Below are 22,374 nucleotides of genomic sequence, written 5' to 3' on the forward strand. Positions count from 1 at the left end.
TCTCACTATGTAGTTGAGACTGACCCGGAACTCACTATGTAGCCCGGGCTGGTCTCGAACTCATAGTGATCCTCCGGCCTCAGCCTCCTGAGAGCTGGAATTACAGGTGTGCACCACCACACCCAGCTAATGTTACTTTTTTTTTTTTTGGTACCTGGGATCGAATTCAGGACCTTGCACTTGCGAGGCAGGCAGCATGGGCTATTTCTTAAGAGACCTAATATTGGGGCTGGGGGGTCTTGCTCAGTGGTACAGCATGTGCTTAGCATGAGGTCCTGAGTTCAATCCCAAGTACCAATCAATCAATAAATAAGGGTGGGACAGAAGGAGAGATCTGATAAACTGGTACTTATATGCAATTTTGCCAACTGCATCCTTATTAACCCACATTTCTATCCTGCTATCAAATCTGTTACACACACCACACCTTGCAGTCTCAGAAAAGACTGTGACAAATGAAAATCTTTTTGGGGAAGAGAAGACAACCATATTAGACTGTTATCTTTACAGTATACACACAGCCCTCTCAAGAAGCCTTAAGTAATCCACACCAGCTTGTGGCATAGGCATAATCACTGGGCATTATCAGCTTGGTTACTTCCCTCAGTAAAGTTAAAATCTGTTGACCTAAGGAATGTGGAACTTACAGTAGCTTCTCAATAGGTAACAGGAGTCCTGGGAACCTTAACCTGAAGGTGGAAAATGCTAATGGACCACTTGGTTTGACGTCTTAGTATTGAATTTTAAAGCTGAGGCTTTGCATTTTGACTAGGCACCATTTTTTTTTTGGTACGGGGGATCAGACTTGGGCCCTTCCATTTGCGAAGTAGGCGGCATAGGCACCATTACATTTTGATGTCCAGTATTACAGCAAATTTGGTTTCCAGCAATCTTACCGTTACATTTTGGCTATATTTAATAGTACATCTCATTAAAGATGCGGTTCCTGGACATATTGTTGAGGTCAAACTTCCTCACCTCTGACCTGAAGAGTTAACCTCTCCTGCTTTTTTGTGTTCTTTTCCACTCTGCCATACCACCAGACGTCATTTTGTTTTCTGAAGGCTGTGCCCGTGATGCAGCAGCAATGGATCAGAATGTGCTGCCACCTCCTGGCAGAAGTAAGCACTGATCCCTTTGTTTCAATCCACCTAGAAGCTAAATCTCCTGTATGGAGCATTTCTAATTAACTTTATCCAGGCTGCAAACAGAGCAGCAGGTAGGTGCTCTTGAGAACTGGGCACAGAAGTGAAGCACCTTGAAGGCACAGTCTTCCTTGCTGCTCCGTATGATCCCCAGCTCTCGGAGCTTCTGTCCGGTCAGGGTCAGCATCACGCTGTAGATGTTCTCCAGGCTCGTCCCTGGGGAGCAGAGGGCCAGACAAGCCCTCTGGACTTCCAGGACTGCTTCGTAGAGTTCTGCCTGAGGTGCGGTGAACCTGTGGACAGGAAACCCAAAGAACTGCAGCTGCAAGAAGTTTGCTTCTGTTTGATTAGAGAAACCCCAGGCTGATGATATAGTTAAAGGTACCAACACATTGTTATGGCTACACAGACCCCGATGACAGGACCTGATCATGCCTTACGTCAGTGGTGGCAAACGTATGACACATGTGCGACACTGGGCTGCACCAATGAAAGCTCTTAAAGGTTCACCATCACTGCTCCAGATGCTCAATAGAAAGAGTGACCGTCCTGCAAGTCAGGATGGCAACAGCCTCTCCTTTCTTAGAGTCTAGCAGGACTTATGAGGTTACCTGGGGTAACATGGTGCTTGTTCTCATACACTGTGGATGGGACTATAAATTAATATAGACAATTACATTAAAGGCCTTACAGATAATCATGTAATCTAAGCTTGTAATTCTGCTCAAAAAATTCATCTTAATAAATGAAATTCTGAAGAGTCGAATGTGTTCAAGCAATGTTTTCTATAATTTCAAGTTATTAGACGAACTTTAAAGATCCTCTAATAGAATAGTTATAACAATATAACCCATAATGTTATGGGTTAGATGGAAAATGCCCCCGAAAGTCTCGTGTGTTCAGAGGTGAGGCTTTTTAGTACAGTGAATACCTAGGTACTCCTCTCCTAAGCTCAACAGTTATCAACACTGTTATTATGTCATCTATAATACACTCATACCTCATCCTAAAACAGGATTATTTTGCTTTTTCCCAAGATTATTAAAAAATTGGTTTTAAATTTTTTTATTTACTTATTTTTGGTACCAAGGATTGAACTTAGGACCTCATGCTTACCAGGCAGGCACTGTGCTGCTGAGCTATGTCCCTGGCACTTTGTGGTTTTTTATTTGTACCGGGGATCTAACTCAGGACCTTGTACTTGTGAGGCAGGCGGCCGGCACCACTGAGCTAAATCCCTGCCCCCCACTTTTTTTGAGACAGGGTCTTTCTATTCACGGCAATCCTACTCTGCCTCCTGAGTGCTAGGATTACAGGTGTGTGCCACCTTACCTGGTGCAAATAATTGCTTTTAACTTTTTTTTTTTTTGAGGGAGAAAATCTTACTATATTGCTCAGGCTGGCTTTGAAGTCCTGGGCTCAAGAAATACTCCCTCATCAGCTTGAAGGAGATACTCTCTGAGTAGCTTGGATTACAGCATGCACCACTGCACTGGCTAGTCATTCACTGAAGTGCACAAGCCCAAGCATGCAGCTTTGACAAATGGATGCACCAATCCTGATGAAGTGCGGGTACTGAGCTCCTAAATTCTGCTGAGTCATTTTTCTGTCCTGCTTGTAATTCTGAGAACTTCCAGGTGCCTTGTGGAGGAAGAGAGCTGTCTCAGGTGCTTTTAGACCTACAATCAGACTCAAACCCCCAAGGGCCCGAAGTTCAGTGCAAGGTGTGGCCATAGAGAAGATGTACTAAACGAGGGCATGGCTTTTCCAACACATGTGGGTGAAGCTCCAGGGATGTGTGTGGCAGTGGGAGAGAAAGCTGCATCGGGCGGAGTTTATTGTCAGGGGTCCACTGAGCAGAAGGACAGAAAAGCTCTAGGAGTTCAGATGGTTGACTGGCAGAGACACGGACCAAAAAGGCAGCTGGCAATAAACACTTAACTGGACGAGTTCTTAGAAAACGTGAGTGCCAATCTTGCCTGGGTCTCTTGTCCTGCATGTTTTGGACTCCAGACTGCGCTGTTACCCTCCCCTAGGATAGCCTTTCTTTCCTTAAAAATTGATTTTATTTATTTTTGGGACAGGATCTCAAAAGGTCACTGAATTGCTCAGGCTGTGCTTGAACTTGTAATCCTCCTGCCTCAGCCTTCAAGAGTGCTGGGATTACAGGTGTGGGCCACCGTGCCTGGCTGCATTATCAACTCTTGCTGAAGTTTCCCACTTTCTTGCTCTACAACTGTAGCCAGTTCCCACAAGTGCATGAGTCAGTTCCTAAGAATATCTCTACCACCCTATGCATAGGCACGCGCTCGCGCGCGCGCGCACACACACACACACACACACACACACAGTCACAACTGTATAATAAGGTTTTCTTTCATCTCACAAGATTTTTTGTTGTTGTTTTCTTTGAGACAGGGTCTCACTATGTAGTTAAGACTGACTTGGAACTCACTATGTAGCCCAGGCTGGTCTCTGAGCTCACAGTGATCCTCCTGCCTCAGCCTCCTGAGTGCTGGGATTACGGAAGTGTGTGCGTGCGTGTGTGACCATGCCTGGCACAAGATTTTGGGGGGGTACCAGGGATCAAACTCAGGATCTTGTGCTTTCAAGGCAGGTGGTGGAACCACTGAGCTAAATCCCTGGGCCCCTGGCACAAGATTTTTTGAGATAAGGTCTCACTATGTAGTCCAGGCTGGATACTGCGATCCTCCTGCCTCAGACTCCCAAGTGTGGGGGATAACCAGGCACACACACCCAATTCTCATAAGGTTTTTTTTTTAAATTGGTGATGGAACTCTGGACCTTATAATTACAAGGCAGGTATGGTGTAGCTGAGCTAAATCCCCAGCCCAGTAGTTCTCATAAGATTTTTTTTTTTTTTGGTATGGGGATCAAACTTGGGTCCTTGTGCTTTCCAGGCAGGTGGCAGAACCACTGAGCTAAATCCCCGGCTCTGTCATAAGATTTTAACAGAGCTGAACGATTCCTGTTGCCTCGTGATGTGGCTAACACATTTCTCTTGTCTTTGTGGTGATGCTAGTGTAAACATCACTGCCGGATGCATGAAAACACAGCATATTCAGTTATAGTAGCTTGACAATGATAATAAATACATACTGCAATGTTTTAAATATACTATACACTTACACTATTATATTTTTTGCCTTTTTTGTTAATTTTTATTTATATTTATTTATTTTGAGACAGGGTCTCTCTATGTAGTTTAGGCTGGCATGTGGAAACCAGGCTGGTCTCACACCCACAGTGAATGGAACTACAGGTATGTACCTCCACACCCAGCACTAGTTTTTATTTATTTATTTGGTACCTGGGATTGAACTCGGAACCTTGTGCTTACAAGGCAAGCACAGTGCCTCTGATCTAAATCCTTGGCACTACATAATGATTCTTTTACAACCCCTTCTCCCACAACTCTGCTCAAAATATTTTTTGAGATGAAGTCTTGCTATATTGCTCCACTGGGCCTGGAATTCATGACCCTCCCAACTGACCTGTGGGGATTCCAGCTGTGTGTCATCATGTTCAGCTTATTTTAAAATTTTCTACTTTTCTTTTTTTTTTTTTTGGGGTATTTTTGAGACAGGGTCTCACTATGTAGTTGAGACTGATCTGGAACTTACTATGTAGCCCAGGCTGGTCTTGAACTCACAGCGATCCTCCTGCCTCAGCCTCCCGAGTGCTGGGATTACAGGCATGTGCCACCACGCCCAGCAAATTTTCTGTTTTTCTGCACGTGAGGTAGGATCTTACTTTGTTGCCCAGGTTGCTCTCAGCTTGGACGATGATGTACCTATCCACCACCTAGCTTATCATGATGGTAAACGTGTTCCTACTCATAAAAAAGTAAGACAGTCTGTGGGGTCATGTGACAGCAGCCACACATCTCCTGTCCGTCAAAGGCAAGGCCCAGTGACTGATACATACAATCCAGGACTGCACCAAGTGCATTCCACAGCATTCACACAACGGTGAAACCACCTGAGGAACACTTCTCAGGCCCCGGTCCCGTTGTTAATGACATGTCAACAGATACACAAATATATATCTCCTGTTGGTCTTTTGCTTTCTAGAATCTGGACTAAGGCATATCCATATTCCTATCATTAGGGCCAAGGATTTAGCTCAGTGGTGCCACCGTCTGCCTCACAAGCACAAGGACCCAAGTTCAACCGCTGGTACCAAAAACAAAACAAAACAAAAACATATTCCTATCATTAGATACAATATTTTCACTGTCCCAGAAAATTTCCTTGTTTCTATTTCTAATCAATACCCATCCCACCAGAGGCAAATGCTGTTCTAATCACTTTCCCCTTACTTCTGCCCATTCTAGAGCATATATTTTAGTATATGTGCTTTTGTTTTGTTTTGTTTTTTTTGGTACTGGGGATTGAACTCGGGTCCTTGCTCTTGCAAGGCAGGCCACCGAACCACTGAGCTAGATCCCTGGCCCCTGTTTTGTTTTTTTGAGACAGGGTCTCACTATATAGTTGAGACTGACCTGGTGCTCACTATGTAGCCCAGGCTGGTCTTCAACTTGCAGTGGTCCTCCTGCCTCAGCCTCCTGAGTGCTGGGATTACAGGCGTGCGCCACCACACCCGGCCAGTATATGTTCTTTTGTAGTGAGCACATAAATGGAATCATACAATCCATGCTCTTCTTTGGGTAGCTCTCTTCACTGAGCAATTCACCCATGGTGTTGCTTCACTCAGCAGTCTGCTCTTTGTTATAGCTGGGTTGTATTCCTCTGCAGGAAACTGTGTTTTGTACACCACAGATTGCAGATTCACTCTCCTGTTGATGGGCACTGGATTATTTCCAGTTTGGGGCAATTGCAAATACAGCTATTTGAGGAAAGCTAGGCAACTTAATGAGCCCATGTCTCAAAATAACTGCAAATTACTTTGTTTTAGCTTGGCTGGGTTCAAACTGTAAACTTGGTACTCCGTGGGAAGCAAAGAAAACCTCTGCTCAGCTTATTCTGCTGATAATACTGGGTGACCGCCAACACAGGTTAGTGAGCCGCCAAGGATTTCTTAATATTTAAGTACATCTGGGGGTTCACATTGTTTGTGCCTCCTTGTCTTCACGATCTCCTGCCCCATTCTTCTGAATATTCTGCCAGCCTCTAACTCCATCCTCTGACACCTGAAGCCGATAAGGCTGTTACCTCCCGTCACTAACACGTGCTCAGGGGACGCCCTCAGGCAGAGGTCAGGCCATGAAACTGACCTGTTACTATGCTTCCTCAGAGAGACTTGTGCGAGTTCACTTGTTTGTGGGAACTCTCTGCTGTTTTCAAACAGCCTCTTTAAAGCTCTGTCCCACCAACCCCTCCCCACTCAGCAGAGCACACTTCCTGTCCTGCTCTTACCAGGCCCGCGCTCACTCTGCAGACACATCCTTCTCCCACCTGTAACTCCTTTAGTAAACGTAAACCCTCGCTAACACTTGGTCTAGCCAGGCATGGTGGCACAGGCCTGTAATCCCAGCTCTCAGGGAGACTGAGGCAGAAGGACTGAAACTCCAAGGGGAGCCTCAACAATTTATCAAGGCTCTGTCTCAAAAAATAAGGTAAGACTGGGATTGTAGGTCAGTGCTGAGGCAGTGGGTTCAATACCCAGTAAGAGAAAAAAAAATTTTGTCTAGATTTTGTATCAGTGGATAATAACAAGTTATTTTATCCTAAATTAAGACTATCTTTGTGATCAGAAAAGTAATGAAATCAAAAACACCAGAAATACTTTAGTTATTTTTTGAAAAGTGCACGTGTGTATGTCAGTTAACATAGCGTTGCAGTGTCTCATTTCACCGCACGAAAAACCAAGTCTTAAAAAATGTATCAAGTTTTGCAAAGCAGTTAACCTGTCCTATGAGAGCCCTGAAGGTTTCTTTCGTCATTTATTAAAAATATACATGTTCCAGGCCGGTCGTGGTGGCACATGCCTATAATCCCAGCACTCGGGAGCCTGAGGCAGGAGGATCGCTGTGAGTTCGAGACCAGCCTGGGCTACATAGTGATTTCCAGGTCAGTCTCAACTATACGGTGAGACCCTGTCTCAAAAAACCAAAACCAAAACCAAAACCAAAACAAACAAAAAACCCAAAAAATCCACGTTCCAACTCATACTCCCAAGCAGCAGTAGGACATGTTTCCCTGAGAGCACTACCTGCCGTTGACAGGCCAGGTCCGTGTGATGTCGCTCACGTAGCAGGAAGACTCACAGCCTCCGTCCAGGAGCACCATCTCCCCATCCTGGAACAAAAGAACAGGGCGACGTGAGGGAGCTCACAACCGTTTCCTCTAAAAGATGCTCTTTATTTTTTCAGAAAGCTCTAATCTAAAGACCAATCTCTGGTTCTTCTCCTGAGCGACATATGCCCATGCTTTGCAGAGGAGTTTAAGTGGGCTCCAGAGGCGCGGTGGTGTCTGGTGGGCAGGCGCACAGGCTCTGGGCCCAGCACACCAGGGTGGGAATTAGTAGGGGAAGGCGTCCAGGCGTTACAAATGTTACTGTGTGAGTTACACAACCCCACTTCAGTCAGTGCCTTACTCCAACAAAATTACCCTTGGCCATTTCACTTTAGAACGTTACTTCCCCTTCTGCTGTCAATAACATATGTGGGAAAGAAGAAATCTTGAGTGTATTTTTAACTTATCAGTAGTCCTGATCTATTTATGTCCTTGAGGACAGGGCATATCTTTATTTATTTATTTTTATTTTATTTTTTTTGAGATGGGGTCTCACTAGGTAGCCCAGGCTGGCCTCGAACTCATGGTGATCCTCCTGCCTCAGCCTCCTGAGTGCTGGGATTAGAGGTGTGCGTCACCATGCCCAGCAAGGTGTATCTTTTTTATACCTATATCTAAGTAAGTAAAGTAGTGGTTAAGAGAGTATGAATATAGCAATGACAACTTTGAAGAATAGGTTTTTTGTTGCAATGAGATGGAATAAATTTCCCAATAGGAAACACTTAGATCATAGGTAATATATTTTATAAATACATCTTTTTTTTCGAGGCAGAGTATTGCTATATAGTTCGGACTGGCCTTGAACTCACTATGTAGTCCAGGCTGGCCTCAACTATGCAGAGATCCTCCTGCCTCAGCCTCCTGAGTGCTGGGGTTACAGGCTTTAAAATGATAGTTCATTTACGAAAGCAGTTAGTGAGCTTTCCGCTGGAGTGCCTGATCCTCACAGGAGCAGCGATGAAGGGAGCCATACCTTGATGAGCTGATTATTCTTCACATAGTGCAAAGTGTTCGACCGGTTCCCACCAGCAACCACAGGTGGATAGGCCAAGATGTCCGCCCCACGTGCCCGGCATTCAAATTCAAACTGTGAAGAACAGCGAGGTGTGAGCCACGCAGTTCACATTTTCAGAAGCCAGGCCGGTTTCACAGCCTCTGCCTCCACAGCAGCACTTGCTGTAAGTCATAACTGCAGCACTGGTCACTATGTCTAACCGAACTTTCAAGGCTATCATTTCCATCCATTTCTTTGATTCTTACCCCATGTGATACAGAGCTACAGTCTACATATATCTTTATTTCCACCAGACCTGTTATTTAACATTATTAAATCCATTCTCTTCTGAGTATTCTCTAAACTCCTATGATTTTAAATTCAGTCCAGGAGAGGACACAAAATCTACAAAGAAGGCTGTTGTTTATTCTTACTTAGCTAAATAACAAAATACGGGTTTCATTTTTGTTTGTTTTGTTTTTTCCCTGGTACTGGGGACTGAACTCAGGACCTTGTGCTCACAAGGCAGGCAGGGTACCCCTGAGCTAATCCCCGGCCCCCTGGGTTTCACCTTTTTTTTTTTTTGCTTTTTGAGACAGGGTCTCACTATGTAGTTGAGACTGACCTGGAACTCACGATGTAGCCCAGGCTGGTCTCGAACTCACAGTGATCCTCCTGCCTCAGCCTCCCGAGTGTTGGGATTACAGGCGTGCACCACCATGCCTGGCCTGGGTTTTATTTTTAACACTAGCTCTACATTACTGATTTCAACCTTCCAAGTGAGAAATGACCTAAATGCTCTGGACGAGTGAGAAAGGATGCTAGGTTTCTGGGTGGACTGGAGACCAGCAGCATCTGCAACACCCATGCACAGCCTCAGACCCATCTTCCTTCACAGTTACTGAAGTTATTCTCATCTTACACCCTTCAGTTTTGTCTTCCTCATTTGCTCTACTTCTTAACTTTCTTATGCTAAGTGTAGCACTTCACGTTTTAGACTCATGTACTAGACTACATCTAATAATACGTGAGAAGCAAAGCATCTCTGAAGCCGGGCAGAGCTGACTACTGTCCACCAGACTCCGACAGGCCCTCTCCTGTGTTCCCGGCTCACCTTAGCATAGAGGAAGGCTTCCTCCGTGGGGGCTTTGCTGGCAAACATGGTCTCTATGAAAGCCTGAAAAGACAGTAGGACAAAAACATAGTCTTGTTTTAAAACATTCAAAATACTGCAGTTCAAACTCAACTTGTGACTGAGTGGGTACAAGATAGATTTCTGGAGGGGAGAAAAAAATGCTTTCTGCAACATGTGACAGATGACAATTTCAGTGGAAGGGTGCCTGACCCTCCCACTCGGAACAGACATGTATGCAGAATAAGCCGCGCAGACCGCATCTATGCTAAGATTCACCTCAAAGCCCTGACCGCACCACACAGCATTAAGAGGCCAGGGCCTCTATGAAGGGAGTAAACCTCGAGAGCTAGCATCTCTAGAAAGGGCTGGAGGAGGGGAGTCTGGCCCTGCTTGCTCTCTGCTTCCACAACACGACACAGCACTCCTCTCTCTGCTGCCCTTTCTGTGCCTTCTGCCATGTGAGGCGCACATGCTGAACCTGCCGTCACCTTGCTCTTGGACTTTCTAGACCTAGAACTGGGAGGAAGTGAAACTAGCCAGGCTCAGGCATTTTGTTACAGCGGAACAAATGACCAAGACAAACACATCTGTCCCTTAAGGACTAGGATGCTTCCAGAGCTCTGGCCCCTGGAATCACAGATTGAACGGTCCAGTCCACAGCAGGGTTCCCCAGCCTCAGCAGTACTGACCTTAGGGCCAGATAATTCTTTGTGGTGGAGGCTACACAGTTCAATGAAGGACACCCATGGCCATGCAACCACCAGACATTGCTGAAATTGCCTAGGGAGCTGAGCACAGTGGTGCACATCTGTAATCCCAGCACTTGGGAGGCTGAGGCAGGAGGATGGCTGTGAATTCAAAGCCAGCCTGGGTTACATAGTGAGTTCAAGGGCAGCCTGAACTGCACAGTGAGAAAGAAAAGAAAGAAAGAGAGGGTGGAGGGGGTGAAGGGAGGACAAGGGTATGGAGAAAAAATGAGAAACAAGATCTGTCATTTAAGGGTACAAGATCCCAATGATGAATGTATCTGTGCACTTAAAAAGTACCAATAAATAAGATTAAAAATCTTTAATCAATAAGATAAAAGAAGGAAGAAAGAAAATCCCTAGGGGACAAAACTGTCCCTAATTGAGAACCATCACTTATATAGGTGTTTTTATTAATTCTCTGGGATAGGGCTGGGGATATAGCTTAGTGGTTCCACTGCTTGCCTCTCTGTGATAGCCACACCTTATTTATGCATGTAAGTCTTTTTTTTTTTTTTTTTTTTGGTACCGGGGATTGAATTCAGATCCTTGCGCTTGTGAGGCAGGTGGCAGAACCACTGAGCTACATCCCCAGCCCATGAATGTAAGTCTTACACATTTGTTGAAGCATATATGCCTATAATTCACTACTTCACTTTGTTTGAAAAACTATATTTTTTGTTACTTTTATGTACTCCATCCTTCATGACCATGGCTATTATGGGTGGGTGACAAACATGTTTGTTTGTCTGAGGAGAAAGCAAACATTATTTATATGAACAGGCCTGGTTGGGAGAGTTCCTCCAAGAACCAGGCTTATCTTGTTTTCACACACACACACACACACACACACACACACACACACACACTTTAAAAAAAAATTTTTTTGGTACTGGGGATCAAACTCGGGACCTGGCCTCTGCAAGGCAGGTGGCAGAACCACTGAACTAAATCCCTGGCAAACCAGGCCTATCTCTGTTTTTTAGCTGGCAATATGAAAAAGGAAACTGTGTCAGCTACATGCTTTCCAATGTCTGCTGGATTAAAAAAAATAGAGAGGGATGTTCTAAATAACATTTGTCTCCCTGTGAGAAATGTAATCATTATGTACTGCAAACATATACTAATAAAAAATAAAAATGGAAAATAACTAACATTTCTCAATACCAGGTAATGGCATCAGCAAAAAGCCCAACAAACTAAACACAGCTGCTCCGGCCCCTTGTCTGCTCTTCCCTCCTGGGAGAGGCGGCCAGGTCCGCTCGGCCTGCCCCAGCCCCTCTCACTACACCCTGGCCACAGCCTCACTCTCCTTCAGAGCACTCACTCGAGACAACTACAGATTCTAACTGCAGACTCAGCCGCCTTATCTTTGACAAAGGAGCCGAACGGCTTCACTGGAAGAAAGCCTATTTAATAAGTGGTGCTGGAAAAACTGGCTTTCCATATGCCGAAGATTGAAACCAGATCCGTATCTTTCTTTCACCATGCACTAACTAAAATCAAAATGGATCAAAGATCTAAATATTAAAACAGAAACACTAAATCTGCCGAAAGAATAGAGAACACTTAAGGACATAGGAGTAGGCAGAGACTTCAGCACAAAACCCAGACCGCCTGGCAAATACTACGAAGAATCAACAACTGGGATCTCAGCAAGAGAAACCACCAACAGAGTGAAGAGACAACCCACAGGGCGGAAAAAAATTTTTTAAACCAGCTATTCATCAGACAAAGGACTACTACCTAGAGTATATAAAGAACTAAAAATATAATAAAAAATAAAAAAAATAAGACCCCTCCCCAAATTTAAAGACCCAATTAAAAAATGGGAATAAACACTTCTCAGATGAAGTAGAAATGACAAATAAATATATGAAAAAATGTTTCACATCACTGGTCATTCGAGAGATGCAAATTAAAACACTGCTGAGATTCCATCTCACTCCAGGAAGAAAGGCTGCTATCAGGAAGCCAACCAATAACAAACGCTGGAGGGGCTGTGGGGGAAAAAGGAACCCTTCTCCACTGCTGGTGGGAGTGCAGACTGGTACAACCACTGTGGAAATCAGTGTGGAGATTTCTCAAGAAACTAAAACTAGAGGTTCCATTTGACCCAGCTATTCTTCTTGGTATCTTCCCCAAAGAATTAAAGGCTTCATACCACAGTGATATAATGCACACCATGTTTACAGAGGCACAACTCATAACAGCTAAATCTTAGAAACAGCCCAAACGCCTATCCGTTGACAAGTGGATAAAGATGTGTTCTTTTTCCTACAATGGAGCACTACTGTGCCACAAAGAAAGATGAGCTTCAGACACTTATAGCTAAATGGATGGACCCGGAGACCATACTCTTAAGTGAAATAAATTGGACACACGTGCTTAAATACTGCATTATTTCTCTGATGTGAGAAACCCAAAGTGGAAATAAAGACTAAAATGTATAACAGAGGTTGGGAAATGGGAAGAAAGTGTTCAAATGGGAAGGGGAGCAGGGAGGAAGGAGAAAGAAAGGAAGGAAGTGACAAGAAAAAAGAGACAATGGCAGAAATGGAAACAAAGCCTTTGCATTAGGGAGGGGAGGGGGCTTGAGGAGTGAGGGGGATGGGAAAGGAGGGGCAGGATGCATCAGGTACAGGTGCAAATTCCCTACAATGAGTGTTGTCATCACGTATGCTTAAAACGCACAATAAATGTTTGGATATTAAAAAATGCTGTGATAGAAAAAAAAAGTTCGTCTGCTCTCTCCTCCTAGCATGGAGACAAGCCTGTGGCATGTAGATGGTCTCTGTCACTCACAGCCTCATCCTCTGAACCTACAGCAGTATGTGGCACAGAGGGGTGACTCAATAAATATCTGCCGGGTGAACAGGCGGCTAACATCAGCTAAAGGATGAACGAACATTGAGAAGTAACAGGCGTGCATATTTTTAGCATGAAGCCATAAAAAGGGGGGTAGTTCTAGTGAGTTCATTTACTCAGAAGAAGAGTGAGAATTCTGTCTTTTTATTAATTCTCTTTTGAACTCTTACTGAAAGGCACAGGGAATTTTTGAAGCCATGGCTTTTACACTCTATGCAGGGTAACCCATGAAAGAGGTGCTATTATTCTCATTATGGCTGTGGAAACTAGGGCTCCGCCAGGGTTAGTGACCTGGCCAAACGACCAGTGGCATTTACACCCAGGCCAGCCACATGTCCCATTATGCTATCTGGCCTCTCTGCAGCAGACTTGGGGACTAACTAGATGTAAGGGTTAAGGAGAAACTAAGGAGAATCTCCTCCATTTCTAGCCAAAGTAATGAGGTAGATTTTAATATTGTTGACAACAAAAAAAGGGTACCGGGGGAGGGTCAGGTTTGGTGGGGGTCGGGACAAAAGTCTAAGTCACTAAGGGAAACTTGGGTTGAGTCAGCAGTCTAGCTGTAGCTACAGCACTGGACCCTCTATGTTTTGTTGTGACAAAGGATTTTGCTATGTACAGTAGGTTACATACAACCCTCAGGATTCTCCTACTTCAGCCTCCCAAGTGCTGGGATTACAGGGGTGCTCCACAGTGCTAGTTTAGGACTCTACTCGAAGGGTATTAAAAACTAGATGGTATACCAAAACAAGGGAAAATATAACACACAAGGAATAGTTAAGGCAACAAAACTGTTTAACTTTAGGAAGACTAAATAAAGGCAGACACAGAAAAGGAGCCTTTAAATATTTGTGTGCAGCTGGGCGTGGTGGTGCATGCTGTAAACCTAGCACTCTGGGAGTTCGAAGCAGAAGTGTCTCTAGTGTGATCCCAGAGCAGGCAACTTTATCAAGCCCCTGTGTCAGCTAGGCGTGGTGGCTCACGCCTGTAATCCCAGCACTGGGGAGGCTGAGGCAGGAGGATCACTGTGAGTTCGAGGCCAAACCTGGGCTACATAGTGAATTTAGGGCCAGCCTGAACTACAAAGTGAGACCCTGTCTCCGTATCTCAATACCGCTCCCCCAAAAGAGGCCCTGACTCAAAATATGAAAAGGGTTTGGGATGTAGCTCAGTGTGAAGGCCATGAGCTCAATCTCTAGTACATCAAAATACAAAAGAACAAAAAAGTCTGTGTGCCATTGTCTGTGGATTAATTCCAGCAAGCCAAGGCACTGATCCTGGCCAAAGAATGAAACACAGCTAAATGTTGCTAATTGTTCCGGAACAGTTTGTATCAGTTCCTCAGTACTGACAATAGCTGCATTAAGGGCTCACACTTGGTATCTGTGAACCCTCTGGAGAACTCTGCTATCACCAAGAGCAAACATAATTTCCTGACCCCACACAAAACCCCTTGAGGTTCTGTGCATTACTGGCAGTTCTGGGGCTGTGACAGAAAGTACAGCCTCCTTGACCTCACTAGAGAGGACAACAGGAGCCCATACTCGACTTCCCTGGATGTCTTGCTTTGACTGCCATCAGATATGATCCTCTTTTCTTTTTTCAGTACTGGGTGTTGAATCCAGGACCTTTGCACTGAGCTACATTCCCAGCGCTCAGCCTCACCCCTTTACTGAGACAGGGTCTTGCTGAGATGCTAAGTTGCTTAGGCTGGACTCCAGCTTGTGATCTTCCAGCCTCAGAGTGTTAGGATTACATGAATGTGCCACCATGCCTGGCAGCTGTGATATTTTAATGCTGTCTCTATATTGAACACTTTCCCCATAATAACTTCAGATCTGTAAGCACAGTCACTGTGGCTTTAATAACTGAATACTATTTAACTGCCATGATTAATGCAATGGGCTTTAGAAGTGAGAATATCTAAACTGGGCATGATGGTCCATGCCTATAATCCCAGCTTCTAGGGAGGCTTAGGCAAGAGGACAGCAAGTTCAGGTCATTCTGGGAAATATACAAGACCCTATTTCAACAGTATTAAAATAAAAAAATAAAAATGGGTGAGGATGTAGCTTAGAGGCAGAATGTTCCTGGGTTCAAATCCCAATCCTCAAAACATAGGAATGCACAGAAAACATCTAATTTGTTTCATTAAAAAAAAAATTTTTTTTTGTACCAGGGATCGAACTCGGGACCTTGCACTTGCAAGGCAGGTGGTGCAACCAGAGCTAAATCCCTGGCTCATTTCATTTTTATTGTGATGAAATTCACGTTATATAAAATTAACCAAGAGATGTTACAGGGTCAGGGCTCTGTAAACAGGGAAAAAAATAGAACAGGGGCCTCATTAGGTCTTCTAGCTAATCCTGACTAGGAGCCAACAGAAACTTTACTAGAAAAATTCCCCTGGGAAATAGGTCAAGGCTGAGCGTAGAGAAAAAGAGAAAAACTAGATAAAGAAAGGTACCAAATGACCTTGAGACTTGCACCAAGAGATCATAAAACAGAGCTGACAGGCAGGACACAAATGTTAAAGCCATCCCCACATCCAAAAGAATACAGAGGAAACAAAGGAGGGCTTCTGCCCAACGTTAAGGCAGTGTGTGCTCACACCTTACACTAACACAGCCATACACATCACGTGTATTCACTCGAGGGTCATTAGAGTAAAATGGACATCCACAGGCTCCTTTACTAACTCTAAGCTAACCATGAATAAGGCACCCCCTTGCCAACTAGCTGCCCACCAAAGATAAGGCCTTAAAGGGTACGTCAAGGACAAGTAAACAGACAGAAGCTGTACACAGACCACAGGAAGAAAGGAGGTAGGCAGAGCTGCCTGAGTGTCAATTCAGTTATGGCAAGCTCCATGTGGGAGGAAAGGGTCTCTGACTCCCCTATAAAAGCAGCTGGGAACAAAGGCCCACAAGTCCTCCACCTTTCTGGAGCCCCTACCCTTATTCTTATCAGGGTAGCTATCTACCGTCTCCTTTCCTCTCCCTTCCTTTTTCTTTTTACAAATAAGATGTCTTCCTTCCTTTCATTAAACTCATTAAATTTTGTCCTTCTAGTTTTTTATTTTTATTTTTTTTTATACCACGGACCAAACTCAAGACCTTGTGCTTGTGAGGCAGCGGTGGCACCACAGAGCTAAATCCCCAGCCCTCTCTAATTTTTTATTAGGGCTGAGATTATGATCCCAGTGGGCTGCTAGGACAGCAGAGCAGCAGTGCTCATCCCCCAGATGCAACATCTTTGGTTCCCTAGCCAGGAGCTAGACATGACAAAATCAACAATTCAGTGGTATTTAGTACATTTATAATGTTTTGCAACCACTACTTATCTCTAGTTCAAAACATTTCAACATCCCAAAAGAAAATCAGAATATTTAATTCCTATTCTGAAAATACAACCTTTAATCTGCTTTCTGTCTCTATAGATTTACTGGTTCTGGATATTACATATAAATCAAATTATATAAAATAAAAATTTCCATGTCTATTTTTACTTAGCAGATTTTCTGATTTGTTTTGTTCATTTATTTATTTTTTTCGGACAGAGTCACACTCTGTAGTTCATGCTGTCCTTGAAATCATCACGGTCCTCCTGCCTCTTTCTCCCGAGTGCTGTGTAACAGGACTGTGTTGACATGCCTGGCAATGGGTTTTATTTTTGTTTTTGTTTTTTCAGACAAGGTCTTATTATGCAGGCCAGGCTGGCCTCAAGCTTTTGGTATCCTCCTGTCTCACCATCTTGAATGCTAGGTTTACAAGCATGTGCCACCATACCCAGCCATTTAATAGATTTTCAAGGTTCATCCTAACATTTTTACTTCTTTCTGTTGCTGAATAGCATTTCATTATATATGACACATTTTGTTTATCCATTTATGTTTTTTCACTGATCGATGAATGGATCAGTTTGTATCTTTTGAATGAACCATTTCACTTTCCCACTAGCAAACTATAAGAGTTTAAAATTCTCTGCATCATTACCAGTGCTTGTTAAAGTCTGCCCTTCACATTTTTTGAGTGGTTTTGAGTTCTATTTCCCAAATGGCTAACGTTAAACATCTTTGATTTTATTTTGCTTTATTTTTGGTACTGGGCATCAAACTCAGGACCTTGCGCTTGAGAGGCAGGCAGCAGCACCACTGAACTAAATCCCTGGCCCTGAGCATCTTTTCATGTGCTCATTAGCGGATCACATATCCTGGTTGGAGAAATATTTATTTAAAAACTGACTTGTTGCTGGATGGTGATGCATGCCTGTAATCCCAGCATTCGGTAGCCTGAGGCAGGAGTTTGAGGCCAGCCTGGGGCACAGAGTAGCTCAAGTCCAGGCTGAACTGGACAAGACCTTGTCTCAAAAAAACAAAAAAACAACAACAAAAAAAATGACTTGTGTGTGTGTGTGTGTGTGTGTGTGTGTGTGTGTGGCCGAATCATCTGAATTACTTACATATTTGGGATATTCATTTTTTGAGATAGGGTCTTGCTATGTAGTCAAGGCTGGCCTATGATCCTCTTGTCACAGGCTCCTGAGTGGTAGGTTTTAAATTTTAAAAAAGTCCTATGTTTCTTTTGTTACCCGTGCTTTTGGTATCACATCTAAGAATCTACTGGCTACTTCAAAGTCATGATGAATAACTCTTATTTGAGTTTTATGACTTTACCTTAGTCACGCATTCATTTGTCTATTTTAGGCGGGGTCTCACTGGCCTTCAACTCACTATGTAGCCCAGGCTGGCTTGACAGTTCCAACTCTTAGATTTAGGCAATGATTCCATTTCAAGTTAGTTTTCATACATGCTATGAGGTGGGTGGTGGTTTGACTTCATTCTTTTATGTGTGGATAGTCAGTCGTTCCAGAACATTGACTCATTCCTTTAAGTTTTGTTGTTTCTTCATCTTTTTCATACCTGACTCATTCTGCATTAACATATGGCTATAGTGTTCTTTTCAAAGACAAATAATTAATTTGAGCAAGAGATGATAATAAAAAAGTCATCATCCTTGGTTTGGAGTAGCAAATGTTTTGAAATCTGTGGAATCTGGGAGACCTAAAAGCCAGAAAAAAGGTTTGGAAGGAAAAATACAAATTTATGGAAGATCTGGCAAATACTGTGTGGTGTGGCTGCTGCCTTCACCGAGGCAGAAAGATCACAATTGCTTCAGATAAGCTTCTCTTTTCAGCCAACAGGTGGAGCGCTAACCACAGGAACCTGGGCCACTTTAACTTTGGATGACTCAGTTAAACTTGTGAGACTAAACTATAATTAAGATAGTTCAAGTGGCAAACTGCTATTGGAAGGTAAGAAACCATGGTGGTAAGGAGCTGTTATTTAGTGAAGAAAATGACCCATTTTTAGATTTTTTTTTTTCACAGAATACCCTGATAAGCCCTTTTTAAAAATGGTTCCCATGGGCCGGGGATTTAACTCAGTGCTTCAGCCACCTGTCTTGCAAGCATAAGGTCTGGAGTTTGAACCCCAGTATCCAAAAACAAAAAACAAAAAACACAAAAGGTTGATTCCCACGCCAGGAGTGGGATGGCACATGCGTGGAATCCCAGCACTTAGGGAAACTAAGGCAGGAGAATTGTTGAGAGTCAAAACCATCCTGGGCTACGTAGTGAGTTCAAGGCCAGCCTGACCTATGCAGTTCAGTGGCACCACACCTGCCTCATAAGCACAAGGTCCTGAGTTGGATCCCCAGTACCAAAAAAAGCAGGCTCCTATAACTCAACAACAAAAATCAAACCAATTAACACATTCCCATCAGCTTGAGCCACCAGTGGTACACACAACACGTGATACAAACGAATCTAAGTGCTTATCAATGTTTTTATTAATAAAATTAATACAAAGTCTATAAATGAATTGAAACAAGTTAGTTGCTTGAATTTGAGAAATTACTACCCAAATACAAATATTAATACTGTTATTATCAATTACAATTTTATTATAATAACCAACACATTTATTTCATTAAATTAACAGAAATTTATTTATATTCATGAATTTCTTTAAAAAAAAAAAATATGGCTGGGGATTTAGCTCAGTAGTTCCACCGCATGCCTCCCAAGCTCAAGGTCCCAAGTTCGATCCCCAGTACAAAAAACAAAACAAAAACAAACAAACAAACAAACAAAAATATGTGTGTGTGTGTGTGTGTGTGTGTGTGTGTGTGTGTGTGTGTGTGTGTGTGTGTGCGTGCGCGCGCGTGCATGTATGGCTGATTTATGCAGTGAGTGTGAAATGTCACAACTTCTTTGACTTTTTTTGTGGCCAAAGCAGTGACAATTTTTCAGATAGTCACACATGCATCACTGTTGGTTCAAGCTGGTGAGGAGATTACAATTCAAACCAGAGGTACCCAGTAACAAGATGTACAAATCAAGGCCCAGCATGAATATGTTAAAACGCAAAATGTTTGAGTAGACATTTCTCCTAAAAAGATAGACACATGGCCAAAAAAAAAAAAAAAAAATTAGGAGACCCACAACATCACTAATCATCAGGAAAGGCAAGTCAAAAGCACTATGAAATACTACTTCACATACATCAAGATGGCTATCACTCAAAAAATGGAAACCAGAAAATATTTACAAGGATATAGGAGAATCCTTGTGCCCTGCTAATGGGAATGTAAAATGAGTGAAACAGTATGGCAAGTTCTCAAAAAACTAAACATGAAGTTACTATATGGACCTAGGAATTTCTTTTCTGGGGGTATATACCCAAAAGAATCAAAAGGGACTTGAACATTTGTAAAATCGTGCTCATAACAGCATTATTCACAAGAGAATACATTCCTCCAGAATACATTACTCCAAAGATGGAAACAACTTACGCATCTATCAATCAATAAATGGATGAATAAAATGTTACATACACACACACACAGGAATATTATTCAGCTGTAAAAAGAATGAAATTTTGATAAATGCTACAACATAGATAAATCTTACCAAGACAGCATGTAAAGGTACAAGATCCCAATGATAAATGTAGCTGTATTATTTGCTTTAAATGTACTAATAAACTTAAGGGGGTTAAAACAACAATAACAACAACAAAAACAAAACAGATAAATCTTGAAAACATACTAGTTGCACAAGGACAAATATTGTATGATTCCAATTATAGGAAGTAACTAGAATAGGCAAATTCATAGAAACAGAAAGTGAAATAGAAGTTAAAGAGTCAAAAAAAGGGAAAAGGAAGTTACTAAGTTCTCATGTAAGAGGTATCGAGTTTCTGTTTGAGATGAAAAAAAAGTCCGGAAAAACATTGTAGTAATGATTACTTATCACTGTGAATATACCTAACACCACGGAACTGTTCACTTAAAAGTTAAAATCACTATAGGATAGCCGAGCATAGTGGTGCACACCTGTAATCCTAATACTCAGGAGGCTGAGGCAGGACAATTGCTGTGAGTTTGAGACCAGCCTGGGCTATATAGTATAGTGAGTTCCAGGTCAGTCTCAACTACATAGTGAGAACCTGTCTCAAAAAAACCAAAAATCACTATAGGAGGGGCCGGGGGTTTTAGCTCAGTGGTTCTGCCGCCTGCCTTGGAAATGCAAGGACCAGAGTTCCCCGGTACAAAAAAAAAAAAAAATCACTCCAGGAGGCTGAGGCAGGAGGCAGAAGGATAGGATTGCAAGTCAAGCCACACAGTCTGGGCAAATTAGCTACAGAGTGAGAACCCGTCTCAAAACAAAAAATAAAAAAGGGGTGGGGATGTAGCTCAGTGCAAAAGTCCTGGGTTCAATCGCCAGTACTGCAAAAACAAATAAGAAATAAGGCTGGTGTAGTGACACATGCCTGTAAACCCAGGGTTTGGGAAGCCGAGGCAGGAGATCCCTCAGGAGTTCAAGGCCTGCCTGGAAACAGAGGGAGACCCTATCAAAAAAATAAAAATAATAAAAATTAAAATAAAGGTTAAAATAGGGATACAATTCCATTTTAATATGGCTAATTAACAATTATATAAAATGATATAAAATGCTGACAGATTTTGTCCTGACAGACTTTTACAGGAGGATACAGGATCCATGACTGCCTGTCATTGAGCACCTCAGGCTACGGTAATACCTCAGTAAAGATGCTCACTTTATCTTAGTTTAAAGCAATTTAGAATGGTTCTAATGAGTGTCTCTCAACAAATATCAAAATGCTAGCTTTTTAAAATTTTATATTTTTATTTATTTTATTTTTTGTTACTGGGGATCAAACTTGGGACCTCGTGCTTGAGAGGCAGGTAGCAGCACCAGTCAGCTAAATCCCTGGCCCTTGCTTTTTAAAAAAGATACTGGCTTTTAGTATTAATATGGAAATGGAGGAAGAAAAATTATACGAAGGTTAAAGTGTCTTGACTCAGTCTTCTGTATGAATGAAAGGCCTTGAGGTGAAGAGATTCTCAGAGGACAGACAAATGCTGGGATATAGGGCTTGCTAGAGCAGTGGGTTGCCTGGACCTACTAATGAGTCCCCAGGAATAATGACATTGCTTCAAGGGAGGTGGAGATCCTGTTGTGAAAGGATAAAAAGTGACATCTGGTAAAGGCTGAAATAAATGATAAATGAATACCTTGATGGTGTTTCTTACTGGAATGTACAACCCAGGAGGACGGAATGTGTGAAAGTAAATTCTCTTCTTACCAGGTACAATGAGAAGATAAATAACCCCAGAAAGCAGTAAATCTGCCCTAAATAAGAATGTCAGACATCGGTGTAGGAGTGTCAGTACATACCTTCACCCAGAAGAGCCCAGTGGCCAGTGTGGAAGGTTGACGGACAGGAGATGTGTGAAAATGACAGTGCCAAGAGCCTCAACAGTTTCTGAAGAGAACAAGGTAAACTCAAGGACAGAACTGCTTTAGGTCTAGGGGCAAAGATTGCGACCTCTGACTGCTGGCCTCCTCTGACTCCATTAGGACTTGGGGAAGCAGGAGGCAGATCTGGAGGAACTGAGGTTTTGGCTGAGGAAGCAGCAGCAGTGTCTGAAGGATCAATGGGAAAGGGGCAGAATCTCCACTTGCAAAGTCCAGCCATTTGGGCTGCTGAACTGTGCCCTCTGTAACATGCCAGTTAAGAGTGGCTAATGTGGGCTGGGGATTTAGCTCAGTGGTTCTGCTGCCTGCCTCGCAAGCTCAAGAAACAGTGTTGGATACCCAGTACCAAAAAAAAAAAAAAAGA

At 43.0% G+C, this 22,374-nt stretch overlaps 1 protein-coding gene across 3 annotated transcripts in view; it reads right to left on the reverse strand.

The window, feature by feature from the left end:
* The window catches only part of Xpnpep3 (X-prolyl aminopeptidase 3), a 62,676-nt gene that overhangs the window by 3,381 nt on the left and 36,921 nt on the right, over positions 1-22,374 (reverse strand). For all 3 annotated transcript variants that reach the window (XM_010612323.2, XM_010612334.1, XM_010612342.1), the window contains exons 5-8: positions 9,532-9,594; positions 8,397-8,510; positions 7,341-7,426; positions 1,258-1,438 (exon numbers count right to left, since the gene is read on the reverse strand). In XM_010612323.2, coding sequence (XP_010610625.1) covers positions 1,258-1,438; positions 7,341-7,426; positions 8,397-8,510; positions 9,532-9,594 — 444 coding nt within the window. The remainder of the gene's footprint in view (positions 1-1,257; positions 1,439-7,340; positions 7,427-8,396; positions 8,511-9,531; positions 9,595-22,374) is intronic.

Source organism: Fukomys damarensis, unplaced genomic scaffold, assembly GCF_012274545.1.
Source record: "Fukomys damarensis isolate Sample0158 unplaced genomic scaffold, DMR_v1.0_HiC HiC_scaffold_19, whole genome shotgun sequence".
NCBI classification, from domain to species: Eukaryota; Metazoa; Chordata; class Mammalia; order Rodentia; family Bathyergidae; genus Fukomys; species Fukomys damarensis.